Genomic DNA, 27,157 nt, shown 5'->3' with positions numbered 1-27,157 from the left:
TAGCACCTGCCTTCAGCTCAGGGTGTGATACTGGAGTCCCAGGATCGAGTTCCATATCGGGCTCCCTGCGTGGAGCCTGCTTCTCCCTCTGCCTCTCTGTGTGTCTCTCATTAATAAATAAATAAAATATTTAAAAATAAAGTTTTCCCACCAATGTTGATTTAAGATACTAACCAACCTGTCATGATTAATAGTTTCATGGAGAAACTTAGCTCATATCCATTTGAAATCCTTTCCTGCTACCAAGACATGGCCGTCTTCTTGATGGTGCTACAGGTTACCTGAGTGAAGGGTACAACCAGACATTTTTCCTGTTCATCTTTTTCAAAATCAGAGGCTTAACATTGATGTTTTATAATGGCTTCTTTGAACCCTCCAGAGATGGAACTTTTGAGGCCTAAGATAAGATCAGAATGTGGTTAAAGCAGCTTATCTGACATAATGATATGTGAGCTTCTCCTTTGGCTTCTACATTTTCTTGTTTGATGTGGGCCACAATCTTTAAATTATCCACCTGTCTGGGAAATAGAAGTGCATTTAAAAGTTCCTTGGGAGACACCTGGGTGGCTCATTGGTTGCAGGTCTGCCTTCGGCTCAGGGAGTGATTATGCCCTGAGATTTTAAAGATAAAAGATTTTAAGGATAAAATCTTTAAAAAAATAATAAATAAAATTTCCTTAGGGCACCTGGGTGGCATAGTTGGTTAAGCCTCCCAACTCTTGGTCTCAGTTTGTGGCTTCAGGGTTGAGCTCCATATTGGGCTCTGCACTCTATGGAGTCTGCTTGGGGTTCTCTCACCTCCTCCCCCTGTCCCTCTCTCTCTCTCAAATAAATAACATCTTTTTGTAAAAAAAAAAAGAAGATGTTATTTATTTATTTATGAGAGACCCAGAGAGGCAGAGACACAGGCAGAGGGAGCAGTAGGCTCTCTGTGGGGAGCCCGATGTAGGACTCAATCCCAGAACCCTGGGATTCCGCCCTGAGCCAAAGGCACAACCACTGAGCCATCCAGGTGTCCCTCTGTGAGTAGAATATTATCAGGTACAGTGTCAAGATCCTTGCCTGGGATCCGCGTCCAGTATAATACAGGAGGGCAAGATATATGCAGAGCAGATCCTCCGTGACTGAATAGATGAATCCTCTGGAACCTCAAAAGAGGTGGTAGTCCCTCTGGTGTGCGTTTGGTATCACAATTCCCTCTGCCTGTGACATTTTGCAGGAGTGGTATCACAGAGCAGGAAGGTGTGTTTCTTAGTCAAGGGCTCAAGGGTTATAGGTAAATACTGGGGGACTGGGAAAACCTATGGTTCTTTGAAATACCAACCACCTGTGTGGTGTGTTTAGCCTGAGGCAGAGGCTGGGCACAGGGGGCAGGGCTGCATGTGGAGAGTGGCTCAAGTCCAGCAGGCATTGATGAGGACCATCTCTATTTAAAGTTCATTCACCTAGAGTGTTTGATGGCCTGGCAGGATATTGAGTGCCTTTGCCATCCTTGAGCACTCGGTGATTTCAAATGACTTTTCTTTTTCCTGGTTTTTCTTTCCTTTCTGTGTCCCTTCTGTGTACAATATGTGCAAGCATGCTTTTGTAGTAGGTGGTTGGCTGGGGGTGGGGGGGGGTCCCTCGGGTCCCTCCAGCTGTCTCTCTGCAGAGCCCCACATTTACTTTGGGTCTGGTCTCATTTTTGTCCCAAATTCCTTTCGAACTGTTGCCGGGCACTGCCGTTCAGTGAAAAGGCTATTTTTCATACCAAGTTCTGTTACCATAGGAGGTCTCCAATTTCAAGTTTGTTGTTTGTTTGTTTGTTTTTGAAGATTTTATTATTTATTTATTTGAGAGAGAAAGAGAGAGAAAGAGAGCACAAGTTGGGGAAGAGGAAGAGGGAGAAGCAAAATCCCTGCTGAGCAGGGAGCCTGATGTGGGGCTTGATCCCAGGACCCTGAGATCAGGACCTGAGCCGAAGGCAGACGTTTAACCAACTGAGCCACCCAGGCTCCAATATCAGCTTTATTTTTGTTTTTATTTTTATTTTTTTTTATTTTTAATTTTTATTTATTTATGATAGTCATACAGAGAGAGAGAGAGAGAGAGGCAGAGACATAGGCAGAGGGAGAAGCAGGCTCCATGCACCGGGAGCCCGATGTGGGATTCGATCCCGGGTCTCCAGGATCGCGCCCTGGGCCAAAGGCAGGCGCCAAACCGCTGCGCCACCCAGGGATCCCTCCAATATCAGCTTTAATTTTCTCACTGACATAAGGAGACAAAGGGGCGGCTGTGATATCAGCACCTTCTCTGATTCCTGAATGGCAGTTAGGATGGGGGAAAAGGGGGAATGCTGTCTGGATCAAAGCCGGTCTTCAGGACATGAACCTGTAACAGGAGAACCTCATCTGGTTTTAGTGGTAACCTGCTGCGAAGTTGGTCCATGTGGATGCCAGTTGGGGGAGAACCACAAACTCATGGGTCTGTGAGATTGGTGGACACAACAGGTTTCTAGGGCCCGTGCCTGTGTCCTGGTCTCTGATTTCTTCCTCTGTGACATACAACACTTTATAGAGCACAAAAAAACACCACCACCACCACCCCGCAAAAAAAAAAAAAAAAAAAAAAAAAAAAAACAGCACAAAACACAGCAAAAAGGATGAAAAGGAATGGCCTGATTCCACCAAGGATGCCAAACAAATGGAAATCAATGACAAGACTTGGCTAGCTACCAAACCAAAGAAGAAATAGCCAAGGAGCTCATTATAAAGAGATGGAGACCTGGCCCCCACTTAATCGTGTCCTCTTGGACTGCACACACCATGCCATGAGCAGAAAGGCACAGGAGCCCTCTGTGGGTACCACATCTGGTTGGAGGTGTGGGGGTCCATGGTGTGAGGTTGTGTAGGCCAGGTCTTGTGAGGCCTCCATGATGAGCTGTGGAAATAAAGACCAACCAAACTTGAAAAGGCAAAGGCCATTTGTTTTGAGCTTGGTTTAGCAAGGAGTCTGCCACCATCACTTGAATTTTGGCAGAGATCCAGAGGCTGGCAGAGGGGTGGGAAAGCTTTGCAGTGGAATAAAGGGAGGGCTGAGGTGTGCCCCATGTCCTAGGGAAGCTGGAATAGAGCTAAGTAGAACTGGGGCACCCTGTGTGATTGGCCAGGGGTGCTCTGTTTGCTTCTCTCTGGTTGGGTCCTAAGTTGCAAGCAGGGACAAAAATTAGGGAAGGTGTCAATTGTTGATCAGTTGTGGCCATTTTGGGTCAATTGTCGCAGAAATTACTATTTAGCTTCCTGATGTCCCAGGCTGGCTGCTTAGGTTGTTTATTGTAGATAAGGGGTTGGTTTTCAGGACGGGTTGTCGGAGGCTGTGGATTAGAATTCTGTTTTATATAAGATCTGACCATTGCCCATTTATATATTCAGTTCTTCTGAATTGACCAAAGAAATCTTCCTCTCTTGGGGCCATCCTCTGTGTCCTGTGTGGGCTTACCAGGTGGAGTGTGATGGTCCCTAGAGATCCACAAGGCTCTTTTGGTCCTCCATTCCCACTCAGCCTCTCCATTTGTGTGGTCATCTGTCTGCTGATAACCCTGTCCTGGGAGCTCTGGAAGTCTGTGCCCAAAGCCAGTGAGAGCCTGCAGGAAGCACCAGGGTATAGAACTTAAAAGCCTGCTAACTTTTGCATTTTGAGATGGTCACCTCCCTTTTTTGAGGAAAATAGAACACAGCAGTTTGGAAGTATAGTACTCTTAGAAACAGGAAATAGTCTTGGGAACTTCATTTCCTTAGAACTGGCGCTTCTCTTAATAGTTAGGATCACAACGGCCAAAAATAGCCTCTGAGATCCACAACACTGGGCAGTGACTTGCCGTGGGCCTCCCAGGACCTTTTGGAAACCAAAGGAGAGAGCATGTGAGAGGTCTCTGGCTCACTGTGGGCTCTACCTCAGCCATGAACGCAGATTCTCAGAAGTGAGTTGGGATGAACTTACTTAGGGGCTGCCGGTTTTCCATGGAATTAACCTCTGTTAAATATTTCCATTTCTAGGTCTGTGGTCAGGGATCATCATCTGTGCGATCACACAGTCTCTGTGTTTTCTAGGCTTTATTCTTCGGCTAAATTGGAAAAAAGCCTGCGAAGAGGTAACTATGCTCACTGCTGGCCAGTTAAAAGTTCCTGTCCTAGGGCAGCCTGGGTGGCTCAGCGGTTTGAGCGCCTGCCTTCGGCCCAGGGCGTGATCCTAGAGTCCCAGGATCAAGTCCCACGTTGGGCTTCCTGCATGGAGCCTGCTTCTCCCTCTGCCTATGTCTCTGCCTCTCTCTCTGTCATGAATAAATAAATGAAATCTTAAAAAAAAGTTTCTGTCCTAGAAACCAGAATCGGCTCAGGTGCTCTTTCTCTCTCGCTGTCTCCTTTTTGAAGGGTCTTTCTCTTTATATCACCGATGCTACTTTGTTGTTGCTGTTTTAGCTGCATCTAATTCAGATGTGAAGGGCCAGATGACCCTGAATTTATCCATTCCCCTTTATTCATTGAATAGAAAAATAGGGATTCTTTTCTTCCTTGTATCCCATACTAAGCTATCACCCTTGTGCCTGAAAAGCCAATTTCAGGACAAGGTTTGGAACTGGAGAGAAAGGATGCCAGCAGTTTATCCTGATAACTGTATTTTATGATCCTCAAATATGTTACGAAGATACCTGTGTGCATCTGTGTCTCCAACTTGCTAGGGTCAGTTGTGGGGCCTGAAAATAGATGGCAGATAAAGGAGATGAAGGGGAAAGAAGGGCCTCTATGATCTTGGGATCTGCCTTCCCCCATATCTGTGCTTTTCCATCCATCCTTCCCCTACCCACTGACCCCGTCAATCTTTCGGAAAGACGACTCCATACTGGTAAACTGGAGAAGCTCCAATCACACGTCAGTTAAAGATAATGGCTTGGTTTTTTCCTAAACTGGGTGGTCAAATCAGATATTTTATTAACATTATGGTAAATAAAGCCTTGTGGATTTACTTTGAGTTTCATCTTCTAGGCCCAGGTACATGCCAATCTGAGACTAAATACCACCCAGGATGGGACTTCTGCTGCCTGTCAGGACCCAGGTACGGAATAACTAATGGCCTCAGCTCTGCGAACAGGCCTGTCTCGCTGGTCCTGGAGGGGCCGTCGGTGAGATACAACTAGATTTGCTGCTGTGAGCTCCTGCTGAAGTACTCAGGCAATAAAGTTTCAGAAACAAATGATAAAGTAACACAAATGTGACATAAACAGAATTGCAAGTTTGTTTGCTTGGATTCCAGATATTAGTAGACTACTATCGATGATTATAGACAATTGCAGGTCGCCAGTTCCTTGGCTGATTTATGGTACTCGTGTAAGCATTCCACAGGCTGGGTGATCTTGTGCGGTGACCTTAATCTTGGAAATTGACTTAAGTATTTGTGTGTTAATGGGGTTCCCCTGCTCCCCAGGCAAGCATGCAGGTGGGCTTTACACAGATTATTATTTTTTAGTTTTTAAATTAAAAAAATTTTTTATTTATTCGTGAGAGACACAGAGAGAGGCAGAGACATAGGCAGAAGGAGAAACGGGCTCCCTGCAGGGAGCCTAATGTGGGACTCGATCCCAGGACCCCTGGATCATGCCCTGAGCTGAAGGCAGACTCTCAACTGCTGAGCTACCCAGGTGCCCCAGATTGTTTTTAACTGTTGCTTCTGGGAAGCATCATGAGAATGTGTGTATCATTTTCCTTCTGCCCAATTAGCAATCCTGACCCCAGCACCCCACCAAGATTCCCAGTTTCTCAGGCAGTTAGTGACCTACTCGTATTCATTCCTTCTTTATAACCAAAACCCTTTGAGCTCACAGGCTGACTGAATTACAGCTGGCTACCAATTCTCTTGTTCCTCCTGCTAGTTCTCATTTATTTTGTCTGGTCCCCTGTGTGTATGTGTGGTTGTCTTTGATTGTTCCAGATCTTGTATTTGAACATCGTCTGGAGAAGTAATTTGAGGCTAATGATGTATCTGTTTTCAGAGAGGATTTTCCTTTGCTTCTGTCAACCCCTTAGGGTTACCAGCAATCTAGGGCAATGTCTGCACTTGAGCTTCTTGGATCACCCAGCAGACCTGGAGGCAACCAGGGTGAGGGCTGGTTTACTTTTGGTTCATCCTTAATTCTTGGATGCAGCCCTTGAGTTCCAGCCTGAAGTATACAGAGGAGTTTACATTGGTAGCACTCTGGCACCTTCAAGATGGTATTTTTCATTTATGTTACTCGGCTTTCATCATTGTGTTCAGAGGATGGTTGGTCCAAGTTTTCTACCATCTACCACTTGTAAAAGCAGGGGGATAATTCCTTACCTCATGCTACTGTTGTGAGCATCAAGTGAGCTGCTTATGTGTGAAGTGCATGTTCAAAAAAACATGATTTGTTTTTAAAGATTTTATTTATTTATTTATGTGTGAGAGAGGCAGAGGGAGAAGCAGGCTCCCTGCAGGGAGCCCGATGTGGGACTCGATCCTGATCCTGGGACTCTGGGATCATGACCTGAGCCAAAGGCAGATGCTCAACCACTGAGCCACCCCAGTGCCCCAAGATTATTTATTTATTTGAGGGAGAGTGAGTAGGAGCTGGGGAGGGGCCGAAGGGGAGAGCGAAGCAGACTCCCCGCTGAGGAGAAAACATGTTGTAAGAGTGAGCTAATATTAATTACTGTGTGAAATTCTTTCCTCTCACAACTCCAAGGGCATTGTAACATTCCTAATATCCACAATGCTTACTGAGAAGTTGGATGTCCATCTTATTTATTCTTGTTCCATTAAGCCTTCATTTTCCCTCGGGAACTGTTGTAAGACTGGATGTACATCTGAGTCAGTTCACCTTCCAAACTGATTAGATGAGTGATTGGCCCCTTGAAAACTCACCCTATGAACCTTAACTCAGAACCCCTGTATTTCTCTGGTTCTTTTGGTGTCATGGAGCTCTCCAGAAGACCCATGCTGGCAACAGTAGGATCCAGTCAGTTTGTGAATGAGCGAATGGAGAGGCACTCTGAGATAGATTTTTTTTTTTTTTCAAAATGTTATTCGTGAGAGAGGCAGAGACATGGGCAGAGGGAGAAGCGGGCTCTCTGCAGGGAGCCCGACGTAGGCCTTGATGCCAGGACCCCGGGATCACCACCTGAGCCAAAGGCAGACACTCAACCACTGAACCACCCAGGTGCCCCAGAATTTCTTTTATTGATCCAAGGTAGCAACTGCTTCCTGAACAAACTTTCCCCCTGGCGAGTGACACACATGAATGGGATCATTGATACAAAGGAAAAAATATCCTTTTATACTGCTAACTAAGTTCCTTTTTGCCTTCAGTGGGCCCGGAGAACCATGGAGGTATTTTAATGCAAGATGTTCGAAGAAAAGTCAGGGCTCCGGTGGGCCAGCAGGTGTGCCAGCCAACGCACCAGCCGATGCACGGAGAACATCTTTGCGTCCAGCCCACGGGCACCGCTACCTTGACTGGGAGTCAGTTGATGCTGCGGCGTGGGCTCCTGCTCGTGGGCGTCTTTTCAGTCTTGCTCATGGGGATTTTAGTGAGAGTATATATCAAAATTAAGTGGTAGGCCAGAGAAAGAGAAGTGTGTGTCAGGTCAAGTGATACTTTTGAGCTTACAAATAATTCATAGGCCAAACAATGAGAGTTTTTCAGTTAAGGTAGTTAAATGGCACCTGTGGGTTTCAAGAATTGAATTCAAAGTTATGTTTTCTAATGAAGAACTTAGGTAGAAACTATGTTCTTGTCCAAGGCAGTGTCTGAAAGATAGAGGGATGATCATTCAGCTCATCCAGCATTGTCTCAACCAAGGACCATTGTGTACTGGTTGCATTCACCTATGGTTTTGCTAGTTGTGTTTACTGTTTAGATAGAAACCCATGTATTCAGTGCTTAAGGATTTTGAGTTATTTAAAATATATTTTGCAATATATCTTTTCCTTGTGCCTTTGATGATTATTCAGTGGGCAAATGGCATTTGTCAACATTCATTTGGGGTCCAAATTGCAGGCACTGTGGGCAGTGGAGGGGCTTGAGAAACCAAAAGGGAGAAGACCCAGGTTAGACAAAAGGAGTCGGATGGCACTGAGGAGCATGCTTCCTGTTAAGGACCTGTCTTAATCTGTTGAGGGTGCCATGGATTGTCAGAGACGAGAGAGGAAGCTGTGCGCCTTGCTGAGAACCAGCACTTCATTTTTCTAGAGTGGTGGGCATCCCACAGAGAGGAGTAAATGGTTTGAAGAGCTAACCCAGGGAAAGGAAGTCAGACCCTTTCCTATACTTTTTTAGAAAAAAAAACAAACAATTTATTCATGAGAAAAACCGGGAAAGCAGAGGCAGAGGGAGAAGCAGGCTCCCTGTGGTGAACCTGATGTGAGACTCTATCCCAATACCCTTGGATCATGACCTGAGCCAAAGGCAGACACTCAACCACTGAGCCACCAGGTGTCCTAGCCCTTTTCCTCTGTTGATAGAAGGAGGGCGTTACAAAGTTGGAAGGCAGAGGAATTGACAAGGGGGGGCTAGGAGAGGGAGGCTGGGGTCCTAGCTGGGTCCTAGCTGGCCCCGCTCATTTTCTGTCCAAACAGAAGGGGTATCGTCTTTGTCTTTAAGAAGGCATCCCAGCTTTAGGTGGCCAACATGGTGTTTCCAGGAGGTTTTGTGTGGTTGTGTCTCAAAAGGATGAGGTTTTGATGAATGCTTCCTTCTCCCCTGGCCTCGAAGAACAGTTAGGGAACTTTCTAGAGCTGTGAAATCCCAAACAGCCATTGTTAATTCATTTTGGGTGGGGGTGGGGGGTCAGAGCACAAGACTGCAGTATAGTGGCCTTGGATTAAGTAGCAACAAAGTAGTATAGTACTTGGACTCAGCCTCCCCCCTCCCCCCACCCCCTCCACCCACGCCCCAGGGCCACACCGTTAACTCCGCAAGCCTCAGTGTGAAGTACACTGGGTGCTTGGATGGCACAAAGCTACAAAGCTAGGCGTGGCTTTTGCCCTGAAAGAACAGATAATGGACCAGGTCAGAGGAGTTAGCTAACACGTGTGAAAAAACACCCAAGGCCACCTTCAGGCATTTCCACCCTCAGTGCCTGCTTCTTGGAGGGTCATTTTGCAGGGACCGTGGTAAAGGCCTGCCCTGAAGGTTGGGTTGCGCCCCAGCAACATCCCCTCTCCCAGCTGTTAGGAAGTCCACACACATTCTCTTCGTTCTGTCCCGGACAGGTACCCTAGCCTTCTAGAGACTTCTAAGCGTATCTGCCCTTTTTCATCCGGAGGCCCGGGGATCCGGGTGGGGGAGGGGGGAGGGGGGAGGGGGGAGGGGGATGCGGAGGGCTTATCTCTGGGCCCAACTGCTGGCGAGGAGCGCACCACCCCACCACCCCCCGCCAGCCCCGGGAATACTTTCTGTGACACACCTGTAACTCGAGGCAGAGGAAGAGGTCACCTGAAAAGCCAGCAAAGTGTTCCGGAGGTGCGGAGGGTGGAATTACGAATTCGCCCTCTCCACTCCCCCCGCCCCCAGCACAGTTCACTCTAACGACTAGTCTCCTTTGTCATCGCAGGGCGACCTCCCACTCCCTCGACCGCGTCCGGTACCCCCCGGTACCCCCCGCCCCCGCCGGACTGCGACCCCTCACCTACCACCTCCTCGGGGGTTCCGCGCCCCGCCCCCAACTCCTCCGGCCGCAGGTGGGGCGGTCCGCGCCCCCACCCCCACCCCGCCCCCAGGTGGGGCGGTCCGCACCCCCACCCCCACCCCCGCCCCCGCCCCCAGCCGCAGGAGGGGCGGTCCGCATCCCCACCCCCGGCCGCGTCCGCGCGGGGCGGGGCGGGGCGGGCCCGGGCCGCCCCCAGCCCACCGCCGCCTCCCGCGCTCAGAGCCGGCGCAGGCATGGAGACCCCCGCCGCCGCTCCCGCCGCCCCCGCCGCCCCGGACAGCACCCAGCGGCCCGACGCCCCCCGCTGGCGCGGCTGCCTGCGGGGCCTGCGGGGCGCGCTGCCGCCCGACGTGCGACGCGAGGCGGCCGCGCTGGGGGCGCTCGCGGGCCCCGTGGTGAGTGCGCGGCCCCGCGCCCCCCGCCGGCCCCCCGAGGGCCCCCCGCGCCCCCCGCCGGCCGCCCGAGGGCCCCCCGCGCCCCCCGCCCCCCCCCAAGGGCCCCCCGCCGGCCCCCCGCGGGCCCCCCGCGCCCCCCGCCGGCCCCCCGAGGGCCCCCGCCGGCCCCCGTGCCCCCCGCCGGCCCCCGCGCCCCCCGAGGGCCCCCGCCGGCCCCCGTGCCCCCCGCCGGCCCCCCGCGCCCCCCGAGGGCCCCCGCCGGCCCCCGCGCCCCCCGCCGGCCCCCGCGCCCCCCGAGGGCCCCCGCCGGCCCCCCGCGCCCCCCCGGGCCCCCCCGCCGGCCCCCCGCGCCCCCCGCCGGCCCCCGCGCCTCTGCGCTCCAGGAGCCTCCCCGGCGGCAGCTGGGGGTCAGCTCGCGCTCTCCCGCTCTCCCGCTCTCCCGCTCTCCCGCTCTCCCGCTCTCCCGCTCTCCCGCTCTCCCGCTCTCCCGCTCTCCCGCTCTCCCTCCGCAGTTCCTGGCGCAGCTGATGATCTTCCTCATTGGCGTCGTCAGTTCCATCTTCTGCGGGCACCTGGGCAAAGTGGAGCTGGATGCCGTTACGCTCGCCGTGTCGGTAGGTGTCAGGTTTTTCGAATCTTGTCTCTGGGGTCGACGCGGAATTTGCACCGTCTCCTGGGTCGTGTCTCTTCCCTCGAGGAGTCGGACTTTGGCCCAGGGGTACCTTTGCTTTGTCTTTAGATTTGGAGGGAGACTGTGTGGGCCGCCCAGGGAGGAGTGTTTCCGTCTCTGCAACCGTCCCGTGGGGGCCGAGCTTGAATTACCGAGCGGCCCAGGGGCGCAGGGAATGTATAGCAAGGTAGAAATTTGTGCTGGGGAAGCGATCGGAGCTGCGTTTCCCCCCTGTTCTAAGATCCCACGAAGAGCTTAACCGTGGGGACGCCTGGGCGGCTCAAGGGCTGAGCGTCTGCCTTTGGCTCAGGGCGTGATCCGCGTCTGCGATCCAGTCCCACACGGGGCTCCCTGCGTGGAGCCTGCTTGTCCCTCTGCCTGTGTCTCTGCCTCTCTCTCTCTGTGTCTCCCATGAATAAATAAATAAAAAAATCTTTAAAAAAAACCTTAAAGGTAATGTAGGTTGTCTGCTTTTAGTTGGAATTACATAGTTCATTATGGGTGTAGCGTTTCACACATTAAAACAAAAAAAAGATTTTATTTATTAATGAGAGAGGGGCAGAGGCACAGACAGAGAGAGAAGCAGGCTCCCTGCGGGGAGCCCTATGTGGGACTCCATCCCAGGACCCCCGGGATCAGCCCTCGGCGGAAGGCAGACACTCAACAGCTGAGCCACCCTGATGCTCCAGGGTTTCACACTGCGTTTTTTTTTTTTTTTTTTTTTCGGTTTCACACTCTTAATAAAGTATCTCCCTTGGGCCATGGGTTGAAATTACAAGGACTTTGAAGTCTTTTGTTTATGTTTGTGAGGTGGTGGAAAGTTGCCTCGCTCTTGCATTTCACCCAGGCATTCAGAGAAGGTGGAAAACTCTTCCAGTGGTGAGGGCAAGGTGGTCTCTCCCAGTCTTAGAAGATGTCCCCTCCGTCCCCACAGGAGGTGGGAATATGCCCTAAGATCCTGGTGGGACCACAGAAGTTTCTCCTTTCAGCTTTACAGTTGGGATGACCTTGGTGTGGAATCAGACGTTTTATTTACAGGTCTGTTGTTAAGCGAACTGGTTCAGGGATATTTCTGCTTCCTTTGAAAGTTTAGATGGGGCCTCTAGAAAGTCAAAAAAGCAGAGAAGCTTTTTATATTACAGGCTGTTAACTGTGCCCCCTGGAGAGGATGAACTTGACCCCTCCCCCGCAGAGGGCACACCTTATCCTCCTGGTGCTTCTGTTGGCTGGGAACAGATATTAACAGAGGGTTATTATTGGAAACTTGAAGGACACTTTCTCTCTCTTTCTCCACAGGGCCCACAGTTGATGGTCTACTTTTTCCTATCACGGCTTTCTTTCCCAGACCTTTCTTTCCCAGCATCCATTCTTAAAAATTGTTAAAATTAACTTTTTTACTGAGATATAATTGACATACAGGTATATAATGTAACAATGCAATATTTGTGTGTATTGTGGCATAATCACTATAATAAATTTAGTTCTGTCCCTATACAGAAAAGATTTTTTTCCACGTGATGAAATCCAAGAGTTACTCTCTTAGCAACTTTCAAATGTGCAGTGCATTACAGTAATATTAAGTATAGTCACCAGGCTGTCCATTGCATCCCACCCTTTATATATTTTGTAACTGGAACTAGCTTTGTACCTTTTGACTGCCTTATCTAGCTCCTCGGCACCCTCCCAGTCTCGGAATCACCAGTCTGCTCTCTGTACGTATGAGTTCAGTTTTTCTCAGTTTAGATACCACGAGTAAGTGAGATTATAGGGCATTTGTCTGTGATGGACTTATTTCATTTAGGATAATGCTCTCATTGCCCATTCATGTTGTTACAAATTGCGAGATTTCTTTATTTTTTATGGTTGAATAATATTCCACGGTGTATGCATGCACCATGTTTTCTTTATTCTTGCATCCTTAAGTGGACATTAGGTTGTTTCCATATCTTGGCTTATGAATAATGCTGCAGGGATCATGGTGGTACAGGTATCTTTTTGACTTACTGGTTTTGTTTTCTTTGGTTAAGTACCCAGAAGTAAGATTGTGGGATGATATGGTAGTTCTCTTTTTAAGTTTTTGAGGATCATCCATACCACTTTCCAGAGTGGCTGTGCCAGTTTGCATCCCCTCCAATGGTGCATGAGGATATCCCATCTTCTCTAACACTTTTTATTTTCTGTCGCATATTCTTTGCAGGTGTGCGGTGATAGTTCATTGTGGTTTTAATTTGCATTTCCCAGGGTCCTCAGGGTTGAGCATCTGCCTTTGGCTCAGGGTGTGATCCTGGGGTCCTGGAGTCGAGTTCTGTATCAGGTGCCCCACAGGGAGCCTGCTTCTCCCTCTCCCTGTGTCTCTGCCTCTCTCTTTGTGTGTCATGAATGAATAAATAAAATCGAAAGAAGGGAAGAAAAGAAGAAATAAAGAGGTCCAGTCCCATTCTTTGACCTGTAGCTGTCCAATTTTCCCAACGCTCTTTTTTTTTTAAGATTTTATTTATGCATTCATGATAGAGAGAGAGAGAGAGGCAGAGACACCGGCAGAGGGAGAAGCCAGCCCCATGCAGGGAGCCCGATGCGGGACTCAGTCCTGGGACCCTGGGATCGCGCCCTGGGCCAAAGGCAGGCGCCAAACCGCCGAGCCACCCAAGGATCCCCTTCCCAACACTCTTTATTGAATAGACTGTCTTTTCGCCGTGCCCACTTTGGAGGGATGGACCCTCCATGTATGCCATCCTGTACTTTTTTCCCTGTCAATGATAGCTAGTGGCCAGTACAGCACCTCTCCTGTGCTCATCAACACCCCAGCACCTGAGTGCTCATCTTTTTGGGTGTGTGGGCCCCACTTTCCTCCATCTCACTGGCTTCCAGGACCACCCTCCCCTCCGCCCAATCCATTTCAGGAGTCATGCTCTACACATTTTCATCCCTCAGCATGGACTCATTGTAGATGTTTTAAACTTTATTTTCCCTGCTGGCAACCTTTTATCCTTGTCCTGTTGAGTTCCCGCACCTCCTACCTGTTGTCTGACCTCATGGGGTCTTCTCATGCTGTGGTTCCCCTGTCTTCTCTCCCTCTGCAGCCCTGTTAGGCCCCACTCTCAGGATTGTGAGCCAGGTGGTTAGTGCCTGACATTCCCTCGTCTGCCCATCAACACCAGACCTCTGTTAACTCCCCCTTCAAGACCAGCCTTCTGCCTATGTTTCAGAACCATTCTTTCCATTATTTCTTCTTCCTCCTCCTCCTCCTCTTCTTCTTTTTAAAAGATTCTTATTTATTCATAAGAGACACAGAGAAAGAGGCAGAGACATTAGACAGAGGGAGAAGCAGGCTCCTTGCAGGGATGCAGTACTCTATTCCAGGACCCTAGGATCATGCCCTGAGCCAAAGGCAGACACTCAATCACTGAGCCACCCAGGTGTCCCCCATTTCTTCTATTTAATTGATCCCTCGGCCACTATGATAAACCTATGCAATGCAAGTCTCTCCTTTTCTGTAACATCTCCCATCTGCCTGTCTCCCTGCCCAGCCCCCTGTCCGGCCGCTTATGCTCTTTGCCAGAAAGTCTATGTCTTCATGTCCTCTTCTCCCCATTGCAAGCTGGCCTTTGTCTCTCCACCTTGCCATCGAACCTGATCTGGCTAATGCTGTCGGTGACATCCCCCTCTGGCCTCTCTGCCACTCCTGGCCTCCCGGGGGACCCGGTGTCCTTGTGCTTCCACTGCTGCTTCTGTTACCTGTAGCTGTTGTACATCTTTCCCTTCCCCTTCTCCTCTTCCTTGGTGCCTCTCAAATTTATGTCTCCATCCTCCACCGAGGTGCCCTCCTGGGTTTGCCCGCCTCAGGACATACCGGCTTGAACCCTCCAGGAACATCTCACACTCAGGATGTGTGAGCATCCTTCCTGGGAGTACCCTTGGCACTCCCCTCTGTCTTTACACCCTACATCTCCATCGGGCTGCAAGCCCTGCTAATAACTTCATTTCCCATCTTTCTTAAAATTACTTCTTTTCTTCTGTTTCCTGCCACCAGTCTCCTGGCCCAGCTTTCACCCTTCCTTCCTGCCAGCCTGGGCCACCTCCTTTAGGCCTGACTCTATCTCACCTTCCTCCAGTCCCAGCCATTAAAAAATAATAGTAATAATAAATAAAAATCAGGACACCTCGGTGGCTCAGCGATTGAGCATCTGCCTTTGGCTCAGGGTGTGATCCCAGTACAGGGATTGAGTCCCACATCAGGCTACTTGCAAGGAGCCTGCTTCCCTGATGGTCTCTGCCTCTTTCTGTGTCTTTCATGAGTAAACAAATAAAATCTTAAAAAAAAAAAAAAAATCAAGCCATTCCCTGGGTTAATACCCTTCAGTGCTCCCTTCACCAGACAGTGAAATCCAGGCCTTGGGTGTCCTGCCCGTGGGTGCCCACTGCATTCTGTGGCTTGCACATGAGCCTGGGGCATATCCTTCTAGACATGGCTTAGGGGCATCTGCAAAAAGCCTTCCCAAAAGCCCCAACAGGGCCTATCCTTCCCCTGCTGTGCCACATCCTCTGCTCTGTGTGCCCTCCTGCTGATGTTAAATTTTGCTGAGCCTGGCTGCTGGCACAGATCTGGCCCAAGTGAATGTTTCCGAGAAATAAGTAACTTGGGGGAACCGTGAGCCGGGCCTCACCTAGGCACCTCCCGATGATCTCCCTTCCAGCGCTGCTCCTTTATACTCTTCCATCCCAGATCACCCAATGGTAAGAGCATAAGAACACTTTTTTTTTTTTTTTTAAGATTTTATTGATTCATTCATTAGAGACATAGGTAGAGGGAGAAGCAGGCTCCATGCAGGGAGCCCGATGTGGGACTTGATCCTGGAACTCCAGGATCACACCCTGAGCAGAAGGCAGACACTCAACTATTGACCCATCCAGGCATCCCTATTTCCATGCTTTGAAGAAAAAATTAATAGGTACAGAGTGAATAGAATTTTAAAATTCTGTCGTTAGACCTCAAAAGGGAGTGTGGGAAGGCTGGTATATTCCAAAGAGAAGAACTTTTGTAGCTAAAGTCTGAGGTAAGGTCTGTGCCTGTCCTTCCTGGAGCAGTGAGTAGTTGGTTAGACCATGCTTTTAACCAGCTATTAAATTGTAATTAATTGCTGAGAAGACAATAGGCCCAATATCAAAACTATTTATGAAAGCTAGATATATTTAAAAATCTTTTGCTTTAGGAAAAATTCTGTTTGTGGAATGAAAGAATTTACAAAAGTGTTTGTTTCTTCTATTTTTTAAAGATTTAAAAAAAGATTTTTGCAGAAAGAGGAAGAATGAGCAAGAGGGGCTCAAGAGGGGCAAGAGAGAAACAGGCTCCCCGCTGAGCAGGGAGCCCCGACCTGGACCTGGGGCTGGATCCCAGGACCCCAGGATCATGACCTGAGCTGAAAGCAGGTAGCTGACTGAGCCATCCAGGTGCCCCAAAGTGTTTGTGTTTTAAATAAAAGAGCATTTTTTAAAAAAGATTTAATTTTTTAAAAGTAATCCCTCCTAATTAATAGGACGTGGGCCTCAAACTCACGACCCCGAGACCAAGAGTGATGTGCTCCACTGGCTGAGCCAGCCAGGCACTCCCCAAGAACATTTATTTATATCCCATCTTGTTTCATGAAGAATTTGAGTCAGTTTATAAAAATACTTTCAAGACAGAAAGATAAACACTTAGCTGGTAGAATAGGGTTAGAGAAACATGGATAGAAAAAGATTCAGCTGGGAGTGGTTAGGATTGGAGAAGCTACAAATTGCACTCTGAGCTCCCTGCCCTGGTAGTTTCCAGAAATTCCCAGCACGCCCAAGAGGTTACTGAGCCAGCTATTTGCGGGGAAGGAGGGCCTTTCCTGATAACTAGTCAGAGGAGTGTTTCTTGCAGCCTTTGGTGAAATAGACACTCTGATGTGGAAGATAGTGTTCTGGACAACTTGCCCCAAGAAATACGGTTGTGAGTCTTGGACCCTCTGAGTATCCATGTGGTCATTGTATGGGGAGAGGGTGACATCAGAGCTCAGTGTTAGACGCCCTTGACGGGAATCAGCTCTGACAATGGATTTGACCTGGGAATAGGCTTGAAGCCATAGAGGCAGAGTAATAGTTGTGCTTCCCCTGTGCTTTTTCTGGAAGGGTTTAGCCCTGACACTGGGCTGGGCATGCAGAGCACAAGGCCTCTGGCAGGGGTGCCTCCTGCTGCTCGCTAGACTGGCCTGGGGCCTTACTCTGTGTGTGGCCTGTCACTGACTCCCAGAGGCTAGAGTCTGTGACGTTGGTCAGCCAAGAAGTTAACTGGAGTTGACCTCACTGCTAAATGTGATACTGGGGATGAAAATAGGGTCTCCAGTTCTCCCCAACCCTTGCCATCGCAGAACAGCACATTGGGCTCTGACCCTTACTTCCAGGTTACTGTCTGCGCCCTTAATGGTCAGGGGCCCGGGGTGAGGTTAAGGCGAGAGGGTGACATAGAACTAGTCCCTGTTTCTCACGGGAGGGTTAAAAGCCTGAGGCTAGACTTGCCAGCTTCAGGCCACCATCCGAATGACCGAAGCTTTCTGTGACTTGCTCAAGTGATCCATAAAATGGGAATAGTGCTCATGACAGCCCTGACAGGGGCTTGGGACAGGACCTGCATGTAGCATTTGCTCAGAATGAGTTTGCTGTCATTATTATTAAATGCACATTGCAGACCAGGCGCATTCATTCATTCATTCATTCACGTATTTAATTAAGTAATTAAGTTTATTTATTGGAAGATTTTATTTATTTTAGAGAGAGAGTAGTATGTGAGCAGGGGAGGGAGGCAGGGGCAGAGGGAGAGAGAGAATCCCAAAGCACACTCCCAGCCGAGCACAGAGCCCAACTCCGTGCTTGATCCCAGGATGCTAAAATCACAACCCAAGCTGAAGTGAGGAGTCAGATGGTTAATGGACTGAGCCACCCAGGTGCCCCCAGGGGCATTGGTTTTAGATATTAATCATAATTCAGCCTTTTAATATAGACATTGTAATGTGCATTGTGTTGAGAAAAACTCAGTTGTAAGCCACTATGGTTGATGCAAAGTGATTGTGATTCTTAGAGGCTATATTTTTGTTTACAGTAGCAGTCACCTGTTTGACGTGAAATAAAATCATGGGTTACTCCTTCGAGAGGGAGCTGTTGGCAGGGACTCTACCCCCACTAGTCTCCCGGATGCTGGCTGAAGCTCTGTGCTGTTCCTTGCAGGTTGTAAACGTTACTGGGATTTCCGTTGGAACTGGCTTGGCCTCCGCTTGTGATACACTGATGTCTCAGGTGAGTACCAATCACCCTCCCCCACACACCTGTTTTGGTCGGTTACCTATCTTGTGGGAGATGATAGAAGAGACCATCTTCTTTATGGCTTCTGTTGCCTTTTATTTGTCAAATACCATGCTGCTGGTGGCTGTAGATGCAAGCACAGCCAGCTTTCCTAACTGTGTCCTCAGGGTCCATGTGCTCAGGTGGGGCTGGGTTTTCCATTTTCTTCCCTGTTGTGATCTCTCCTACTGTAAAACTGTACACCCTCACCTGATGTTTAAGACTCACATCTCCATCGCCTGCCCACATGTCTCCTGAGGGCCAGGCTTGAATGTCCATCATGATATCTCAGCCTCAGCTCGACCAGACTAAACTCATCAGGCTTTCCCACCTGAACTGTTTCTCCTCTAGGATTGTCTCTTAGAAGAATATACCACCTTCTGCTCAAGTCCGAATCCTGTATCTCCCATCTTCATATGGCAGACAATCTGCTTATTTGTCTCTATCCTCATTGCTTTTTGTGGGATTGGGAACTCCGGATTGGTGTGCTAGCATAATCGATGGAGAGTCAGATTCTGGTCCAGGCCTTTCATTCCTAGTGCTGTCTTCCATCTCACCCACTTTACAGCCATAGCAGTTTCCCTACTAGGATCTGAGATGCTTGGGGAGAAAGGCTTTATCCCATTCAGCCTTTGAATCCCTATGGTTCAGCATTGTGCTTGTTATGTAGTGGGTACCCTGGAAGTTTGTTGAATGAGTGAGATGAAGGCAGAGAAGCAAGCAGAAATGGGTATATGGGTGGATAGATGGTTGGATAGATGGATGATGGATGGCTACATGGGTGAGTAGAGGGATAGACAGATGGATAAACAGATGGTTGGGTGGATGATTGGGTAGATAGATGATAAATGGACAGGTGGATAGATGGTTGGGTAGATGGTGGTGAATGGTTAAATAGATGGGTGATACACGGTTGGTGGGTGGATGTGTGATGGATGAGCCCTGCCTTCAAACCCACTGCCTGGAACAGAGAGGACAGGGTTCTGTCCTAAGGAAAGAGGAGCACTGAGCATAGGTGGTGTCTCCTGAGTCATTGCACTCAGCTCCCCAGCAGTTTGTGCATGAAGATATCCTGAGATAATTTCTAAAGGCTAAGCTAGGGATCCCTGGGTGGCGCAGCGGTTTGGCGCCTGCCTTTGGCCCAGGGCGCGATCCTGGAGACCCGGGATCGAATCCCACGTCAGGCTCCCAGTGCATGGAGCCTGCTTCTCCCTCTGCCTGTGTCTCTGCCTCTCTCTCTCTCTCTGTATGACTATCATAAATAAAAAAAATAAAATAAAATAAAGGCTAAGCTAAATACGGCTCTAAAGGACTTAATGTAGGGGATGCCTGGGTGGCTCAGTGGTTAAGCATCTCCCTTTGGCTCAGGTTGTGATCCTGGGGTCCTGAGTTTGAGTCCCGTATCAGGCTCCCTGTGTCCCCATGCCTACTTCTTGAGAACCTCTGCCTAGGTCTCTGCCTCTCTCTCTGTGTCTCTCATGAATAAATAAAATCTTTAAAAAATAAATAAATGAAAAGATTGTACAAAAAATTATTAAAAAGTAAAATAAAAAGATTGTAAAGATCAAGCACATCTAGAAACTGCAGGTCACCTGGAAAAGTATTTGAAAAAGATGGGGAAAAAAATCACTAATATTTAATCCTTCGGAGTTATCTCTATTAACTTTTTGGTCAGTATCCTCCAGATGTTTCCATCTCTGTACCCACACCACTCTAAAACCTACTTGATTTTATTATGTTTTCTTCCCACTAAACCATATGTTTTGGAGAATGCATGGAAAGAAGTAGATATACACATTCCGTTTGATATTTGTACAATATTCTGTGTCTTTTTTTTTAGCCTTTTTTTTTTTTTTTTATGATAGTCACAGAGAGAGAGAGGCAGAGACATAGGCAGAGGGAGAAGCAGGCTCCATGCACCAGGAGCCCGACATGGGATTCGATCCCGGGTCTCCAGGATCGCGCCCTGGGCCAAAGGCAGGCACCAAACCGCTGCGCCACCCAGGGATCCCTCTGTGTCATTTATATGCCATTATTTTTATTTAATTTGTTGTTTCTACTGACTCTTGTTCTGTGGTTTAAGTTAGACCCCTTTTTGGTTGTAGAAGGAGATAGTAATTCAGGTTCCTTGGAGGAAAGGGAGTGTGGGCAGAGCTCCTGAGAAGCCTAGACTTGGCCAAAGGCACTGTGGGGCACAGGGCCCCTCTGCCTCCATTGGGGCTGCTTCTGTCTGGGCCTGGCCTGTGTCCCCACCCCGGCCCGCTCTCTGCTCCGTGCTCTGGCCACCCAGCGGCTCCTCACTTCTGGCTTCTATGCCCTCGTCACTCTAAAACTTCAGCTGGTTATGTCGTGTCTCTGTTGGGAACTGTCCGGTGACCCCATGCCCCTGCCGAGGCTGCTGGGCCTGCAGCCCTGCCCCACCCAGTGCCACCCCGCCCTGCTTCTCCCAGATGTGTCTGCCTGGCTCATTCCATCAGCTGCTGACATCACCTTCCCAGAGAGGCCGCCCGTCACCAGTGTGAAAACTGTGCTGGCCCTCAACACTCCCCCCGTCACCCTGCTTTATTTTTCCCCAAACATCACTGCCACGTCCTAGGGAAAGCACTCTGGATCTTAGGTATTTCTCTGTTCACTGTCTGTCTCCTTTTCCTTCCAGAAAGTCCACTCCATGACCCCAGGGTTTCTGACCGCTCTGTTCACTGCAGAGTTAGATCCTGGGTCCCGAATGCATCTGGCATGCAGGAGGAATTCAGGACATGTTTTCTGAACGAATCTTCTAGGCCCTAACCTGGGTCCAGTTCTTCCTGCCCCATTTAAGCTCTGCTCTCTGCTATCAGTGCCCTCGTTTCTAACTGTCCCTCTTCCCGGGAGCAGGGCCCTCGTCATCCCAGGGCATGTTCAAAATGCCACAGGTGCCAGTAGCTCCCCGACAGCTTGGCCCTGACGCCGGGGTGTGGGAGACGCGGCCGCCCGGCTGCAGGCGTGGCAGGCGGGGCAGGGCGCTGGCCTGTGGGGAGCTGTTTGGAGGGCAGGGGGCCCCGGCCTTGGCCTGCCCAGCACGAGGGGGCATTCTTCCTCATTGTATGTTTCTATCTCAAGTCCTTTGGAGGCAAGAACCTGAAACGCGTGGGGATCATACTGCAAAGAGGAATCCTCATCCTGATGCTGTGTTGCTTTCCGTGCTGGGCCATCTTCATCAACACGGAGCATATCCTCTTGCTCTTGAAACAGGACCCCGAAGTCTCCAGGTCAGCAGTGTCTATCATGTCAGAACCCCAGGTCCATAGTAAGAGACCGTCTGGTCCTCCTACCTGTGTTCGTGTTGACATTCTAGGCCAGTTACCTGGGCTTGAGCCCCGTGGCAAATGGGAGCTGGGACTTGTGGATCACAGGATATAGGGCTGGCAGGGACCCCCTGACACACAGGGACACCGTGTAACTTGGTGACCCGATGCCCTGCCCAGAGCAAAAACACAGGACGAGAAGGTAATACCCTTGGCCTGGGTCTGCCTTTTCCTGGGTTGTTCAGTTCTGGTGTTTTGCAAATGCACAGAGTATTTCTCCCTGGAAGCAGAATAGAAACACACTTGCCTTTATGTTGGTTTTCACAGTTGGTTTTTTTGTGTTTTTGTTTTTGTTTTTTTAACTCTACAATTCCAACAAGCTCTCTGGGATTGTTTCCAGGGTATGTAGGATGCAAGGAGGCATCTCTCCTTTCGAGAAGACTGTTCGTCTTGCTTCCATGTGAGATACATCTATGGTCCTCACTCTAAAATGTTTCTGATTCTCACCCACATTTTAGTTCATTTTGCTGCGTTCATTCCACCGCTTCTGCTAAGAATGAGCTAAGAGTTGTAAAGTCCAACTCCCCTTTAGAAAGCGGACACTCAGCAGGGCTGATATAGTGTTAATTTGGGTTGTTAGATAAAGCCTCTTAGAAATGTTATTAAATATCCCCACATAAGTTATGTTTAGCTTTAGTTTTTTAGAAGATAATGTATGGATTCAATGTGAGGAAGCATGACCATCAATTATTGGAATATTAACCAAAGGCTGTTTGTGTTTATTTCAGGATAGCCCAGATTTACGTGATGATTTTTATTCCCGCTCTTCCTGTAAGTGTCAAGGTTACTTTGCATTGTGTTATGTGAAACAGCTCGTGAACGTGGTCATGCGTGCGCCTCCCCACTCATTTATCACAGTACTATTCCTCTCCGTGTTCAGCATGTATCTCTGGGACCTGCCATCCCTCCCTTACTGATTCTCAGAGCTTGTACCACTTTGAGGTCTGGCAGCTTAAATGAAATACACACACTGGTCAGAGGAAGAACGATCCTTCCTTATGTCATGGTTTACTTTCAATTGCAAATTAATCAGGATGTTTCCCAGGGGCTCCCCTGGGATTTGGGGACATATCCCCAGCTGGCACCCTCAGTTGGAGCCATTCAGATGTCAAGGTCGTGAGCGGTTTCAGCGTCAGCCAGTTAGAGTTTGACTTGTTAGTTCATCAGGGAGTCCTTTCTGGAAAATTTCAAACACTCAGCATCCTAGCATTGATTAGTGTGGCTCTGGTTCTCCGATTATGAGGTCACATCAAGAGGAAGTATCTTCTTGAAAAACCAAACTGATAGAAACCGTTGGAATTACACTTTCATCATAACAGGAGGTGTTGTTCTGTTTTATATTATAGGCAGCATTCCTGTTCCAGCTGCAGATGAGATATTTACAAAGTCAGGTACAGATTCTTTTTATGTTTTTACTCCATGGTACTGGAAACATAGAGTAAATATTCTTAGGGAGTTTCCCCATAAAAGTAATTCATATTTTTCCCCCCTGGAATCCTACCCAGAGCTTCTTGTTTGGGAGATGTGAAGTCTTGTTAGATAGATTTCGTCCAGCTCAGGAGAGGGGCCTGTTTCAATCTGTCTGATTCCTGCGCCTACCTCTTGTTTTACCCCACGGTCCACACACTCCACCCCTCACCTCTTCTGTGGGCTGCCTGCCTGCTTTGCGTCTGGCCCAGGCCTGGCTCTGGTGCCTCTGTTGGAGGGGAAGAGGCCCCAGGGTACCTCCGCCCACATCCCCAGAAGTACCCAGGGTTCACAGTGCCCAGTACCCCAGAAGGAGAAGGGACATGGACGAGAAGGCTGAGGATGAGCTCTGCTTCACCCTGCCACCTCCCCGAGTCCTTCTTCTGTGAGCCACTTGCTTGCCTTCCCACGACTTCTGTCCACGGAAGCCCCTCTCTCTTGATGGTGGTCAGCTCGGTTTTTTAAAAAATGGAGAGTCCTACAGAAAATGTTTATTTGAGGACCAGTGTGGAGTAGGGCACAGACCCAAAAGAAGCAAGGAATGGTGGCATCGTAAAACATGGAGGTGAACGCTCAGCGTGCACCTGCCGGGGCCAGGCCTCGCGGGTGTTCTGTGTGAGAGAACGTCACAGAGAGCCCTCCCCGCGGCCCCGGTGGAGAACTGAAGTCACTTGGCCCAGGTGTCTCCCAGGTGGTCTTCCCGTGATGCTGCCTGCTGGGAAGTGATTTGCTGTCTAGGCAGTTCCTTCTCTCCTCACTGTGATACCAGCTGTGGCCCAGCGGGTCATTCAGAAGCATCAACAGACTTCTGGCTTGGTTGCGCTCACAGCGGTGCCCAAGGAGGAGACGGGCCTGGTGGCTTGGACCCTGGCTGGTGTGGTCCCATTGTGGCTATGCTGTCCTTTAAAGTCCCTGCCGGGAAAACAAAACAAACCAAAAAATAAAGTCCCTGCCTGGCAGCCTGGGTGGCTCAGTGGTTTAGCGCCACCTTCCGCCCAGGGCGTGATCCTGGAGACCCGGGATCGAGTCCCCATGTCGGGCTCTCTGCAAGGAGCCTGCTTCTCCCTCTGCCTCCCCCCACCCCCCTACCGTGTCTCTCATAAATAAATAGATAAAGTTTTTTTTTTTTAAAAAAAAAATGTCCCTGCCCAAGTAACTGTGAGTGTGGAGATGACCCTCTGTACACTTCCTCTCCCTCCCTCAAGTCCCGTGGCTCTCACACGTTCTCCTTCTACTGGGGCTTTCGGGGGTGTTTGGATGCCATGTGGCTCTCTCCCTCTCAGCTTGATTCAGGTACTGTTTGCCTGAAGTTACATGGACCTCCCCTTGGCAGAGGTTCGGTCCCCATCCTGACCTCCCTGCCTCCAGATGGTTGTGGCTCTAGGTTGCCCCCTGTTCCACTGATCGGCTTCACATCACAAGTTTCCACGACCCCTCCTCAGGGGTTCATTCATTTGTTAGAGCGACTTACAGAACTTAGGGCACATTTGCATACGATTTACCAGTTTATTATAAAAGAATATGACAGAGAATGCAGACAAACACTCAGAGGGTGAGGTGTGTGGGAAGAGGTGCCTTTTTCCCAGCAGGTCCTCGTGTTCACCAACCTGGAAGCTCTGAACCCTGTGCTTTGGAGATTTTTATGGAGGCTTCCTTGTGTCGGCAGGATCGATCATGTACTCAGTTCCTAGCCCCTCTCCCCTTCTGGCACATGAGAGATGGACTGAAAAAATCAGCCTTCTCATCATGGCTTGGTTCTTCGGGTGACCAGTTCCCATCTGGCAGCCCACTCAGAGTCACCTCTGAGGACAAAAGGCACCCTTGTCACCAAGAGATTCCAAAGGGTTAAGGAACTCCATGTCAAGACCAATATTAGACCAATATTAGAACAAAGGAGCCACCTAGTACCCTTATCACTGGGGATATTGCAAGGGATTTATGAGCTCTGTGCTGGAGACCGGCAGTGGGGTGGGGGCAGAGACCAGTACGTGTATTTTCCATTATTTCATACCACCTAATTGATTAACTTTTGAAAATGCTATTTGTTTTCTTATTTGTCTGGGGGCTTTAGGGGATCATCATGCCACAAGTGATCACTGGGATTGCAGCAAATGTGATCAATGTGGGCATGAATGCCCTCCTACTCTATGCCCTGGACCTCGGAGTGGTGTAAGTCGTGACCCACAGGCACTGAATGTCTGCTGCGTGCTGGCTCCAGTCCCGGAGGCTGGGAGACTGGGGAGTGGAGCAGCCTGAGAGGGATTCCTGGGAGATGCTCAGTATGATGGGGTGGGGGTGGGGAGGGATGGTGCTGGTGCTCTGGAGCACCTGGAAGGGCAGCCCACCCAGGCTGTGGGAAGGGAGGCCTGTGGGGCTCAGTGGAAGGAGATGAAGGAGAATGAGCTGACACCTGCATGTTGGCATGGAGTTAGCCCGAGGAGCCTGTGAAGACTGAGATGGGTGACGGGAGCAGAGGCAGGAGGGGGCAGAGGACTGTAGGGATTTTCTTGCTATCTCTGAGTTGTAAGAAATCGAGCCGTTTCCATCTTTATGATGCTCAAGGATATGAGGATCCCACATAGAAAGCAGTGTCAGTTTGGACCTCCTGCTAGAGGTGCCATGCTCTCAGACCATGCCTCACTTGAACCTTCTGATGTGCCGGCCCAGAGCCACCTCCCTCCCACGTGGCAGGTGTGGTCACACCAGCACTTGTTGACCAAGCCTGGTTTAGTGGGTCATGATTGTCACTTTAAAAAATGAAGTATATTATGAATAAGATAAAATGAAATAGAATAGAAAATATGAGAAGGTATGGGGTTTTTTTTTATGAGGCTTTTGGTTGTGTGTGTGCATGAATGTGTGCATACATAGTGTACCAGGTGGCGATAGAAAATTTATTTCTTACTATTAGTTGCGTAGGAAATATATATAAAAGCCATTAAGTGAATGACAGTGGAGAGGTGGAATATAAGATAATTAATGAAAAAAAGGTTTGTAACGTCTTCCTTATGCCAGAAAACTGAAAGAGGCTTTGGCCGTGAGGGAGGTAAGAATCAGCAGGTTTACGGGCTGGTGACATCAACCCATGTAAACACCTGAGTGGGGGTCTGAGTTTCCTCTGCAGGTGCACCTTGCAGACCCTCTCTTAGAAGTTCCTTGAACTAAATAAATAAATAAAAATCTTAAAGGTTTCTTGGACAGATCTACAAAGGACAGTTTGGGGGTAGTTGGGTAAGAGGAGAACCCATAATGGATTAATAAGGATAAAATTTGAGGATTTGTCAGAAGAATGAAATGAACAAGTAGAAAGCAAGCAGAGTCCCGGGCTCTCTGTGCCAGGATGGAGGATCGTTTTATTTGTGGTGTAAAATGTCATCTGTTGAAGATGCTCTTAAGGTTACCTTGTAGTAATAGCAAACAAATTTATTATAATCCTGGGAAATAAAACCACTATGAACTTTAGGCCAGTATTTTGAACATGGTAGCTGTGTTTTGATACTCTGTTTAATCATGTGTATGAATTTATCTGATGGGTTATTTCAGGCTGTGAGCAGAGAAATGGTGACAAATGTTTATGTTCTTTTGTCTCTTTGGTTGATGAATAGTCACATTGGGCTCTTCCACAAAATTCAGTGTTGGTGGAAAGAAAGCAAGTCTGCTCTGCGTGGGTACTGTATTTAAATCATTAAAAGATACCCCACAGGTTCTAGGCTTTTCTGAAGACTGTGATTCTTTAATGGAACCAAAGCTTGTCAGGGGTAGCCTGTTTCTTTGTACTTGGATGGAATACACTCACAGGGAATGCTCACGTTCTCTCCTTCAGAGGATCTGCCTGGGCAAACACCACTTCCCAGTTCCTCCTGTCTGCTCTTCTTTTCCTGTACGTCTGGTGGAGAAAACTCCACGTCGACACCTGGGGAGGTACGAGGACTTTCATTTCTTACATTATGTTATTTGTTATTCAGAAGGATATAATTCTGGGTTTGGGAATTTTTTTTTCCCAAGAGAGTTTTGTTTTTTAGATCTTTTGGAAAATTTGAAAATTATAGAAAATATTTAAATCAGTGAAAATATAAAAGTGGTAGGTCACAATGAGATTTTTAAAAAATTTTATGTCCATGAAGGCAGCTTTTGGTCATAGAGAACTGTTGGCAGCTGTTGGGTTATAAGAACTGATACTTAATTAAAATTGCAGGTAGAAAATCCTGATTGTTCTTTGCAATA

General features: G+C 48.9%; 2 protein-coding genes across 5 annotated transcripts in view; both read left to right on the top strand.

The window, feature by feature from the left end:
* Positions 1 to 7,946, top strand: part of LOC121500269 (multidrug and toxin extrusion protein 1-like) — a 37,319-nt gene extending 29,373 nt beyond the window's left edge. For 2 of the 4 annotated variants that reach the window (XM_041771842.1, XM_041771843.1), the window contains 3 exons: positions 4,035 to 4,129; positions 5,022 to 5,091; positions 7,360 to 7,946. In XM_041771842.1, coding sequence (XP_041627776.1) covers positions 4,035 to 4,129; positions 5,022 to 5,091; positions 7,360 to 7,610 — 416 coding nt within the window. In that variant the 3' untranslated portion in view covers positions 7,611 to 7,946. The remainder of the gene's footprint in view (positions 1 to 4,034; positions 4,130 to 5,021; positions 5,092 to 7,359) is intronic. The other 2 variants (XM_041771844.1, XM_041771845.1) reach the window with 2 other exon arrangements.
* A 1,988-nt stretch (positions 7,947 to 9,934) lies between these two features.
* LOC121500914 (multidrug and toxin extrusion protein 2-like) overlaps positions 9,935 to 27,157 on the top strand; it is a 64,478-nt gene continuing 47,255 nt past the window's right edge. The window contains exons 1-8 of the mRNA XM_041773014.1: positions 9,935 to 10,096; positions 10,609 to 10,710; positions 18,009 to 18,077; positions 21,222 to 21,370; positions 22,195 to 22,237; positions 22,813 to 22,857; positions 25,005 to 25,102; positions 26,757 to 26,854. Of these exons, the coding sequence (XP_041628948.1) occupies positions 9,935 to 10,096; positions 10,609 to 10,710; positions 18,009 to 18,077; positions 21,222 to 21,370; positions 22,195 to 22,237; positions 22,813 to 22,857; positions 25,005 to 25,102; positions 26,757 to 26,854 (766 nt within the window). The remainder of the gene's footprint in view (positions 10,097 to 10,608; positions 10,711 to 18,008; positions 18,078 to 21,221; positions 21,371 to 22,194; positions 22,238 to 22,812; positions 22,858 to 25,004; positions 25,103 to 26,756; positions 26,855 to 27,157) is intronic.

The sequence above is a fragment of the Vulpes lagopus genome, chromosome 10, assembly GCF_018345385.1.
Source record: "Vulpes lagopus strain Blue_001 chromosome 10, ASM1834538v1, whole genome shotgun sequence".
NCBI classification, from domain to species: Eukaryota; Metazoa; Chordata; class Mammalia; order Carnivora; family Canidae; genus Vulpes; species Vulpes lagopus.
This window is presented reverse-complemented; position numbering and strand designations above follow the sequence as displayed.